General features: G+C 39.7%; 1 protein-coding gene across 1 annotated transcript in view; it reads right to left on the bottom strand.

Moving 5' to 3' along the window:
- si:ch211-26b3.4 (connector enhancer of kinase suppressor of ras 2) overlaps positions 1-12,268 on the bottom strand; it is a 56,206-nt gene that overhangs the window by 2,630 nt on the left and 41,308 nt on the right. The window contains exons 14-21 of the mRNA XM_041047812.1: positions 7,784-7,821; positions 7,632-7,674; positions 6,655-6,703; positions 5,899-6,071; positions 5,438-5,511; positions 5,232-5,303; positions 550-620; positions 346-446 (exon numbers count right to left, since the gene is read on the bottom strand). Of these exons, the coding sequence (XP_040903746.1) occupies positions 346-446; positions 550-620; positions 5,232-5,303; positions 5,438-5,511; positions 5,899-6,071; positions 6,655-6,703; positions 7,632-7,674; positions 7,784-7,821 (621 nt within the window). The remainder of the gene's footprint in view (positions 1-345; positions 447-549; positions 621-5,231; positions 5,304-5,437; positions 5,512-5,898; positions 6,072-6,654; positions 6,704-7,631; positions 7,675-7,783; positions 7,822-12,268) is intronic.

The raw sequence follows: 12,268 nt of genomic DNA, 5'->3' as shown, positions 1-12,268 counted from the left end.
CTAATGCCACTGCTCCTTAATATACATGTTCTGAATGAGAGTGTATTTCAATGTTACACCATCTTTTCCTGTTTATTTTCAGACTGTAATGTGCGTTGTCGATTGTCACCACCTAGAGGTCAGATTGTGTATAACCTCTGGCAGCAGAACACAGAGAAGCGATGGTCTTGGCTGCTCACCGAACCAGATAGTCACACACTCTGATGTTTTATTAATGCTGAGAGCTCTGGTCTATGCAGCTCTGAAAACTGTGGGGCTTTTAGGGATAAAATATTCTATCAGAATGAAACGCTGCAAAGAAAATGTTGAGTGCAGGCGAGTGTGTGTGTGTGTGTGTGTGCTTACTGATGGTGTGCGGTGATAAGTATCACAGAGGGATGATGGTCCCTCCTGTTTGAGTGTCATCGAGCCATCGACCTCGTCTTGATCACTCTCACTCCAGTAGTCTGAGATGTTGAGATAAAAATACAGACGCACACACAGAAATGTTATTGATTTATGGACAAACAACTAGAAGCAGTCATTTTGAACCAAGCAAATCCACCTTACCTTCATCAGGACGTGGCACCTTGTCATCTGGTGTGTAGCCAATGGCAGCTAGCCCCAGTCGGTTCATCCACCTATAGGAAGGACAGGTGAGAAATGAAAAGTAAGGAGGAGGAAGGCGTCGCGGGATCTATGAGAAAAGTCGCAGAATGGAGGAGAGGAAAGGCTGGGTTATACTGGGTAAATGGTAGGTGATGAATAAAAAAACTTTTCCTCTAAATAATTTATGTGATGTCTCTTAACACTTGATATCTGTCTGACTCCATCCCCCTGATGAGGAGAGAAAAGCATCGAGAGATAATTAGAGAGATGAATGCAGAAAGAGAGAAGTGACAGTCCTCATTCCCATTGTCTCTCAACAGTGAGTCTCAGATGGTGTTCTTCCTCTAGATTCACACTGCTTGTCTTCTTCCCACCCATCTGTCTGTCTTCTCTGCAGATCCCAGCTTGTCCTCTGCAGACACCTAATAATAAGGTCACTACTAAGAATAGAGGCCCAGTCTGTGCATGAGGAACATAAAACTTTTCTTTCAAATTGTGGAAAAAAAATCCCATAAAAAGACCCAAAGTAAAAATCAGCCGATTCCACTAACATGTAGGGTAAATGTAGCCAGTCCTGATTTTGTTGTTGTTCTTGTCCAAAAATTTTTAAACACACAAACCGGCCACATTGCTGCACTGGGTTAATATGTTACTCCATTACAATGAACACGGGCACTTTGAGTCCTAGAAACGTCATCTTGCTGTCGTAAATAATAGCTAGGGCAACAAATGTGTATTAATCCACAGCTGAAAATAGATCCAACAAATGCATTATTTCCATGTGCTTCACTAAGGTTTGCTAAAAACTACCCCCGCTTGTAGGAAATAATTTAGCATTTTGGAAAAAGGAAAAAGTCATATGGACCTGTTTTTAAAGATTTACATCTTGAGAAGGAGAAATATGGTCGGGGATGAGTGGCACTAACAGTCAGGCACTACATAGAGATGAACAAACACAGTGTTGGTTTTGCTCTTTTCATACACTGAAAAAAATGTTTTGTTGAATTTACTCAATTTTAATGTTGAAAATGGTTGCATGCAATTCATTCATCTAAATCTAGACATATTTTTTAAGTTGGCTGTACTAGTAATTTCAATTAAATTATATAAGCAGTTTCAGCACAAAAATTCTGAGTATTTGTTACTCTGATTTCCTTAGTAATTCTAACCAAACCCATGTTTAATTTACTTAAATTCATTATGTAATTCATATATTGTGGTTACATAATTTGTTATTGTGCTTTAAATTAAATTGTTTTATTCTACATTATGTAAAATATGTTAATTCAATTCACAATTTTATTTAAAACAATCAAAATGCACATGTAGATGTGGGGGTGGCCGAGAAACCCGGTATACAACAATGAGTTATGGCAGTGTGGAGCAATTCCCAATTTAATTTTATTTGACAAAATTAGAGTCTTGTTCAAAAACTTCACAGTAAAAATGCACATTGGGCCAACCAGAAAGATAAAAGTAAGCAAAAAACAGAAAAAAGAATTCTCAAGAGCACTTCTCAAGAAGAATCAAAATAATTAAATTGTTTCATGCTACTGTCACAGGGAGACCCCGTGCACTAAAGTAAGGCACATGTGCTACACATGTGCCTTACATGTGCTCTTTCTCAGGTAGATTTTATCAGAATGTTGATCCTGGTGTGAAGTGCTGGTGGTGATGTGTGTGGTATGAACATTTGGAGGAGGGGGTAAAGGAGAGAAGTCACACTGTCATTGTGTATTTGATTTATTGAATTTAAATTTTGTTGACCTGTCTCCTTTGTTGCACTTCTTCCTCTGTCAGACCAGGAACAGCCAAACCTGAGCTGGAGCGGTCCATTTGGTTAAATAGAGGGGTTCACAGGGGAAGAAACTAAGTGTGGTAGAGTGGGAGGGGTGTTTTGTCTTTTGTGGTGAAAAGACCTGTATAAGTATCTTGTTTAAAAAGAAATATGTGTTTTGAAAGTAAGTTTAACTGAACTTCTATTTGATAATATGTTATTTAGTATTGGGATTATTGTAAGTGTGCTGGAAGAGATAATTGTTATCGATGTCTTGGTGCAGTCCACCAGTATAAAAGTGAGGAGGCTGTGGTGGCTGGAGCCTAAAGGAGAGAAGCACAGCTCCTGAACACAGCTCCAGATGATAGCTCCTGCCATGGGCCCAAACTTTAAGGGTATAACCAGAAAAGCAGTTTAGAGCGAATTCTTTTGTTCTGTATTATTTTGATTCTTCTTGAGAAGTGCTCTTGAGAATTTTTTTCCCCCCTTTTTTGCTTTCTGGTTGGCCCAATGTGCATTTTTTACTGTGGAGTTTTTGAACAAGACTCCATTTTATTTTGTCAAATCTGATAAAATCGAGAAATCGAGAAAGAGCACATGGCACATGTGCCTTACTTTAGTGCACGGGGTCTCCCTGTGACAGTAGCATGAAACAATTTAATTATTTTGCTTCTTCTTGAGAAGTGCTCTTGAGAATTTTTTTCCCTTTTTTGCTTACTTTTATCTTTCTGGTTGGCCCAATGTGCATTTTTTTTACTGTGGAGTTTTTGAACAAGACTTTTGAATTTTGTCAAATAAAATGGAATTGGGAATTGCTCCACACTGCCACAACTCATTGTTGTATACCAGGTTTCTCGGCCACCCCCACATCTACATGACCCTTTTGATTGTTTTAAATAAAATTGTGAATTGAAGTAACATATTTTACATAATGCAGAATAAAACAATTTAATTTAAAGCACAATAACAAATTATGTAACCACAATATATGAATTACATAATGAATATAAGTAAATTAAACATGGGCTTAGTTAGAATTACTAAGGAAATCAGAGTAACAAATACTCAGAATTTTTGTGCTGAAACTGCTTACATAATCTATTTGAAATTACTCAAAAATATTAAGTACAGCCAACTTAAAAAATATGTCTGGATTTAGATGAATGTATTGTGTGCAACCACTTTCAACATTAAAATTGAGTAAATTCAACAAAACATTTTTTTCAGTGTAGACTTTGTTGACAATAAAGGAAAAATATAGAACAACACCTGCTTTGTATTTGTCAGTTCAGAGAATCAGTTTAGTGAATTAAACCTCCAGTTTGGCTTCTGTTTACAATGTGGCTAAAGAATGAATTTACACCCCTTCACTTCTTACACACTTTGTTGTGTTGTAGATTTAGAGTGCACACAACCTGGGGATGGTTTTCTTCACTCTCTGTATTTAGCTGCATTCTTCCTTCCCTCAATTCTGACCAGTCTCTCTGTTCCTGCTGCTGAGAAGCCCCCCACAGCATGATGCTGCCACCACCATGCTTCATTGTAAGGATATTATTAGCCAGGTGATGAGCAGTGTCTGGTGTTCATCAGAAATAGCGCGTACAGTTCTGCTCAGAGGGTAAAACTTTTCATTAGACCAGAGAATAGTTTTCCTCATGCTCTCCTCCTTTAAACGCTGTTTGGCAAATCCAAACAGGTTGTCATACGCCTTTTACTCAAGTGGTTTCCATGTAGCTACTCTACTATAAAAGCCCGATTGACTGAGTGCTGCTGAGATGGTTGTCCTTAGGACAGGTTCTCCCATCTCTGCAGAGGACTTTCAAAGCTCTGTTAGAGTGACTACTGGGTTCTTGGTCACCTCTCTGACCAAGGCTCTGCTTGCCCAGTGTCTCAGTTTGGTCGGTCCACTCTAGGAAGAGTCTTGGTGGTTCCAAACTTCTTCCATTTCACTGTTATTGAGGTCATTGTGCTTCTAGGAATATTCAAAGCTTTAGAAAATGGTTTTATATTCTTGCCCTGATCCTTGCCACAATTTTATCATGGACGCAAACAGAGAGTTTCTGGGACATGGTTGGTTTTTGTCCTGAAGTGTGGGACCTTATATGCACAGGTGTGTGTCTCTCTAACTCTGTCCAATCAACTAAGTTTGCCACAAGTGGACTCCAGTCAAGTTGCAGACACATGTCAACAATAATTAAAACAAAGAGGATGCCCCTGAACATAACATCTGTGTCCACAGGGTCTGGATATTATTGTAAATCAGAGATTTCAGTTTTTTATTTTTAATAAATTTGAATGTTGACTGTCGTTATTGGTTAATGAGTGTTGACTGGTGGGGAAAAAATGGCAGTGTTATCCATTTAAAATTACATCTACAACACAATGCAGTGTGCAAAAAATGCTATACCCACAATTACCTATTCACACATACATAGAAATGCACATGAAAATGTGTGCAACAGTGCTTTCACACATTTAACTCCAAACACAGTATGGAAGTCAAATATAGCTGGTTAATTACTCTCCGTCAATTATCTTCCCATGTCACCGAGGAGAGGTGTGGATAATTAGAGCTCATCAGATAACACTCCGGCAAATATCACTATGATCTCCCTCTCACACAAGCACACACGTGACATACACATTCACACACACATACACACGTCTACATTTAACAACAGAGGGCCAGGTTCATGCCTTATTCATGCACAGTGTTGTGTTGGTGGGCTGTTGCCTTGTGCAAACTTGGTTTACTCACTTAAAGTATTCATGAAAGAACATGTGACGTCCCCAGCCTCTGACTATTGTCCACATTAAGACACAAACGCACACTCACAGACAGTCACACGAACACACAATCGCTCACCTGTTCATTTCCTCAAGACAATCTGTGGCGAAGAAGAAGCTCTTGATTTTGGGATGACAGGCTTTGAAGGCACTGCAGTCAGTCAGGGAGAAGCAGACTGATTAATGTTTTTGTTCATGCGCGGTAGGTTTGTGTGCGTTCATGTTGTGTGGGTGAGTGCAAATGTGCTTGATTAGTAATTTCAGCGACATGTGAGGGACACTCACAATTTCCGTCTGCACTCTATGGCTCGGTCTATTCTGAACTCAGGGAGGCTGATGAAGCCCTCAGCCTTCTCATCCTGCAGGCAGAGACAGATGGAGAGTGGTGGTACATCAACAACACCGAGAACAAAATGTCATGCATACTGATATACCACTTTTATTTGGGATGGTAGTACTCTAGTCAAGCATATGAAAACAACATATGTTGTTTACATTGGTCACGATAAACTCCTTTCACCATTCAACATCAAAACGACAGATAAGGGATGGCTATCTTAGCTAGAAAACTGAGCTACATACACGAAACATTACATTTACAGTTCATGTTCAGTTCTGGATAAGTTCTCTTTTCTTCATAATATTACACGTCAAGTTCAATCCGTTGATCCAAACATCTAAACATCTTGAGGTCTTACAGTGAGTTTTGTGTCTGTATGAGGTGAAAATACCATGTGATGCCTTACATTTTGGTTGGTGTACCAATAGAGGCAGGACTCTTTGAGGATGAACCAGTACTTCCTCCATTTCTGAGTGAAGTAGCCTTTGGCATCCTTCTTCTTCCACAGCCAGCCCTCACAGTCACCGTGGCCCAGGTCCTTACAGGAGATTCTCCTTCGACTGGCGCTAGTGAGGGAACCTGTGGAGAAAGGAAACGTTAAGACTGATCCAGTCTAACAGAGTGAATCCAAGTGTCTGGACTCTAAGTCTGCAGCAGCTTACAGTAGGATTTCATTCCTGTAAAATCAGCAGGAACCAGCAGTGAGAACTGTTGAATCCCTCCAAATTAAAGGATTTTCAGCACATTTGCAACACTGATGAATAGTGAGAGTATTACACCAGTGACAGTGATACGTAAGTTAGGAGTATTCAAAAGAAGGAAACAATCAATCACTGTGAGTAAATTGTAGATTAAAAACAAAGATGGATGGTGCTGGCAGGAAAATCTGTAAATATAATTTTTCTATTTTGCACGTGCAGTGTTATTGTTATAGTGTGTGCACTGCTGTTTTCATCACGAGCTATACTGACTTCTCACATTCATAAGCAATGTGTTCTATCATCAAGCCTGTCTCAGTTCTCCTTTTAATACGCCAAAGCCATGCTCTCCCAGTGACGCACCACAGTGAACATACCGGTCACAGCTCCTAAAGTCTGTCGGGGTCAGTTCACTACAGTAGTACCGTGAAGATAGAGGGGGAAAAAAGCAACAGAGCACCTACCTTTACTTCTCTTTTTGGTTTTCGTTCTTAGAGAGGTGTAATGGAAAGACTACAGGGAAGACAGAAAAAGATGTAAGCTGAAAAAAAACTTCATATATACAAGTAAAACTTAGGAGAAAGAAACAAAGTTTCTGTGTTGGTGTTGATGAATTTTCCACATAAAGACAAGCAGCCCATTCACCCTCCGTTTTTAGCTTATTTTCATTTTATCGGGCGCGGAGAGGATTACAGGTACAGAGGGATCACAATACTAAAACCGCTACAGCCAGGAAGTGACCTACAACCTGTGATGGAGAGTCAAAAGCTGCCTGCCAAAGAAACTAAACCTCAGGGATGTCAGGATGTCGTGAATTGCATCAGCAGTTAAATTGCATCTAACTTTTCATATGTGAAAGACACAATATTCTATTTTTCCTCTTAAAGTTATGTAGTATCGCTTTAGAATCATATTTTGTGTTTAGGTTAGCTAGCATATTGTTGCAATCACTACTGAATTGCGCACTAGCTAAGGTGTAGAAGCTCGTGTGAGTAGGGCTGGTGGCTACGGGTAAATCTGCTGCCTATTTATCCAGGTGACAAAGCCGAATAAATATCTGTTTGTAGTCATCTTCACTGACTCACTGCTACTACATCTCAATGCTTTGGAGGAGAGGCTAGGGCTAATGACTAAGGCAGCTTCCTGTGTCACAGTAACCTAAATATGGAAACCATTTTACCTCATCCCACTGTTATCTTTTATTTAATTATTGCAGTCCTGAATGGATTTAATCTCAGGTATCTCGCCTATTCTTGCCTGGCTGTGTGTTCAGCAGATATTTTGACACGTTCAGTCTTTGTGTAGCAGCTGATGCGGAGATTGATGGTGGTGTTTCATTAAAAACAGACAGCACTGTTTAAATATCAGAACCAGTATGCACAGATTTATAAAACATCCAAGAAATACACAGTCAGACCCATTATACTGTGTGCTCTCCTACCTTCCTCATGGAGGCCGCTCCTGAGCTTCCTGAGCCCGAGTACCTGGAGAAGGCCACACAGGATTAAATATAACCACAAGCAGCTCTTACAGCTCCTTCTATCAATCACAAGCATGTGGTCTCACCACAAACAACCACAAATACAAACTCACCTGTCTGTTGTGTCTGCTCGCAGTGTGTCCGCACCTCGCTGGTGGACAGAAGAAAAAAAAAGACTTAATTAAAGAGCTTCTAAAAACCCTTTATATTTTCTTCACATGGCATACATTATACGTAGTTACAACACTAGACATTCAAAACTTTTCTGCCAAATACTTAAAAGGCTAGTAATATATAATTTTTATAAAAGGTTTTTAATATATATATGATGCTTTACATAAGAGAAAAACTAGAAAACTAAAACTGCAGGGCAACGAGGCCACTTCATGCATATATTTCATTTTATTTTAGAGTTTCATTGTTTAATCTATTTAATGTCATTATAATGAAATCAGTTGAAATGAACAAGACAAGGTACAGTATTTAAAAAATATACTTTCAAAGTCGAATTCCTGTTAAAACTCCTGTTACTATTTCAGCTGCTACAGGTATCTGATCAATTCCATCACCAGTCGACCATTTTTGGCTAATTACAGGCTTGATTTCCAGATGACTATAATTTAATGAGGTGAGATGGTAAAAAAATTGTTCATTAGCACCACTAATTTAATCATTTGCGAACCACTAATAACCCTCTCTGCAAAAATATACTCTACTGAATTTAGTGTTTGTGGCGTTCTTTAAAGTGTTAACATTTGGGGTATTATCAAAATCAAAATTTTGCGCATGTTTGACTCAGGACAAAAAAAAAAAAAAATCTTTTTCAGACAAAGTGTTATTTTAATTGTCCTATTTTAATTTTTATCTTATGGCACTTTGCACTTTTATTGTAAAGCACTTTGTGATCTTTTATCTGTGAAAAGTGCTATATAAATAAAGTTTACTTACTACTACTTACTTACAAACAAATGGGCCTACGTGGGCACAGGGCTGGGCGATCAAGGAGTCACGAGTCCTAAACTTTGTAATTCTTCATATTTTGGATGATTTTAGGCTGCAGGGTACATATTGTCATGCACAGTGGTGAATTTTTTTTTACAAATCTTCATGATGAGCTTGGGGAACATTTTATGTGCCAAAATGTTGGTGTTTTGCATTAATGGAAAGAAAAAGAAATCATACAGAGAAAGGGGAAACAAGCAGGCCATTAAGGTTAGCATATGCTTGTTAGTGCAGGATAGTATGTTTCATGTGCCACCCAATAGATATGAGTCACCTCCATGAGAAACACACAGCTGAGAGGGTTGGACAGGGCTGGTGCGAGCTAAGCTGTGAATGTCTGTGTGTGTGTGTTTGCGTGCGTCGTGTTTTAAGCACGGTCTGTCAGTCGCGCTTGTAATTGGTCTGGCTGATGCTGAGTCATACACCTACTCACAGGGATACGTGTTGGTGTGTGTGTATGTGCGTGTGCAAATGTGTGTGTTTGTCCAGAATAAACTCCTATTTAGACCCAGGCGTGTTTGAGGAGATGGGGATATTAGGATATTAGGATGAGTTAGGATGAGTCGTGAGATGGCTACCCTGCATACAAATGCTCTCCTGTGCGCAAGTGTGTGTTAGTTTGTGTATGCCTATGCTTTGCATATGTGTGTGTGTGTGTATGTGTGTGTGTATGTGTGTACATGCACAGCGCGTGTGTGTGCTGGCTTGTGCATGAGAAAAAACGCAAGTTACAGAGGGGCGTGTCTGAGAGTGTCACTGTCATTCTCATAATCCTTGACGCTGGCAGCCGTGCAATAACACTCATCATCCTCCCTCTCCTTTGTCTCCTCTACCTGACATACACGCACATACACAAACAACAAGTGTGTGAATCTGTGATCACGACCTATCCTACAACCACACACACTCCCCTCTATGTAAAAGAAAGTGGTGTGAGCGAGTGACCTACTGTAACTCTGGCTCCAGTTTACCAAATGATCAGGATTCAATCAGGATTAAAGCCTTGGAGGTGATTTTAGTGCCACTAAGAGTTCTTTTTCACAGCAGACATTTCTGCATGTCACAGCAGGAAAAGCACAGGTCTAAATAATAAAACCGATGTTAATAAGTTAGATCTGTGCTTTGCCTACTGTGACAAGTCAAAATATCTTCTGTGAAACAGAACAACTAAAAGCAAAAAAAATGGCATATGAAACAATAAACTCAATAAACTCTGCCTCCAGTACTGATAATAAGAAAGATAAAAATATATATATATAATTAAGTCTTTTAATCAGTTCCATTACAATGGCCATGGTGTTCCACATTTAATAGAAGTTCAAAGCTCTCACACACAGTGGATTGTATTAACGCTGATAATGTGAGTTTAACATGTTGGCTTGCTCACAAGAGATGTCCGTTTAAACTAGAGAATTAAAACCTGAATCGAAGGGATTTCGATCGGTCACACACATCACTGTAGCGGCCATGAACGATCATGAGCGTATCAGAAAGCTCAGGTGGTGGCCGAAAAATCCAGTTCCATCCTTTCCATCCAGTATGTTTGGCCAGCAAACAAGATCTTGCAAACCAAACTGCTTTGATACTGAGTAACTAATAAATACTCTGTAACTGAATTCTACTTCATATGCAGATTTTATGGCAAAAGGATCCACTCACCATCACAGGTTAAACAAACTGGAAAAGAACACTAAATTCTTTTAGGGAGCATGAAAAATCCAACATGCACAAGGCCTCAGTGACGTGTTGGAAGAGCTTTAAAGCTACATGAGTCCACAGGGACATCACAGAGCCGCTACAAGCTGCAAACATCAGTGAGATTGCGGATCGCAGGGAGTATCAGACGTATAGCAGCAGCGACAGCCTTTCTTGGGAGGCAGGGCATTGCTTTTCGAGGTCACACCGAAGAACAAGACAGTGGCAATAAAGGGAATTTTATGGAGAGCATGAAGCTTCTGGAGAAGGCTGGCCTTTTCCTGCAAACGTACAAACGTCATTATATTGAATCTTTCTCTCACCATCATCCCAAAATGAAATGATTCAAAAGCACCTCTGATGTTAAAACTTCAAGGATGATCTCTGAGATTCAAGAGGCAAAGATGCACTCGATAATGATGGCTGAAGCAGGGGATTCAGACCTTAGGGAGCATTTCAGCACCTCCAGCTAAGGGGCTGGAAAGCAAGCATTGCAGATTCAGAGCTACCAACATGCTTGTCATTTTTTAGACACTGCCCTCTGTAACTCAGGGGCTGCACAAACACCTACAGAAAGAAACAGTTGATTTGGTGCAAGCAATAGAAAATAAAACGGCGATTCAGAGTAGACTCAAAAGTTACCGGAATGATGAGAAAGCACATGAAGCCTATGAAAAGACCAAGGCCTCGTGGGAAGATCTTGATATTCATGCTACTGTGACACAGAGGAAGCGAACAAAAACACGGAGGACTGTGTAGTCGAGACATCCTGTGGTACAAGGTCAGACCTCACTACTGGAGATAATCTGAGAGGGGGAGTCTTCTTTCCAGTTCTTGGTTTAATGCTGGAGGAGCCTGAGAATAGTTTTTCCGGAGCTGGGGGAAAAAAATCTTGATGGGCATACAGGCATGTCACCCTGCCCCAGAGCAGTTCCTGAATGAAGAGACACTCAAGCATCTTTTCTGAACATTACGGCATCCACCTACAGCCTGAAGAGATTACTGCTGCAAAGCATTTCCTTGACAAAAAAAATAAAAGACATACTACCCAGCATTCAAAGTGTCTTTTCCCTTTCGGATGTTGATATGTTCCCTTCCCTTAAGGCCATCTTTCAAGCGTCTCTGACCATCCCAGTCGCCAGCTACAGTTGTGAAATGTCTTTCAGTGTCCTGCGCTGACTGCACACATGGTCGATGAATACAATGGTTCAGGGCAGGCTGAGTAATTTGGCTATTATGTCAATTGAGAGGGAGATGTTGGCTGATGTGGACCATGGGGAGGTCATCGACACATTTACAAAGCTAAAAACATGACGCTTCAGCCAAGGACTTCCATCCTCAAAGCACCAAGGAAAGAAGTGCAGACAGTAAACAGATTCAGAGATTCAGTTTCATAATGTCTCAACTCCTTCCTGCGCTTCCCTCTCTCTAACTCATGCACTCATGCAGGGAAACACTACTCTCACATTCAATACATTAACCTCATATAACATAAAAATTAAATGCCTCTTTATGGATTGGAAATTAGACTATTTATAAAATGATCTTTAGTGCATTAAATATCAGCAACCGCACTTTCTTTTGTTTTCAGGGTTTTGTTTTCTACCTTTACTGTTCCATGGGCTACTATTTGTCATAGTTTATTCATACTGTTTCAGGGTATAAAAAGACTTATGCACTCCTCTGTCTTTTTGGTTTATAGTCGGGAAACTCACTAGAAGGGACTATTGCTGTAAATAAAGGGATGTATTTCCCAGACTACAGGCTTTCCTCACTAAAACTTGAAACAATCCCCGATTACTGATTATTTTGATAAAGATAAAATGTGTTTGATTATCACTCTTATTAAGTAATATTAATCATTCATAGATTTAAATTCCAAATAAATTCAGTCATTTAAT

Source organism: Toxotes jaculatrix, chromosome 10 (assembly GCF_017976425.1).
Source record: "Toxotes jaculatrix isolate fToxJac2 chromosome 10, fToxJac2.pri, whole genome shotgun sequence".
NCBI classification, from domain to species: domain Eukaryota; kingdom Metazoa; phylum Chordata; class Actinopteri; family Toxotidae; genus Toxotes; species Toxotes jaculatrix.
This window is presented reverse-complemented; position numbering and strand designations above follow the sequence as displayed.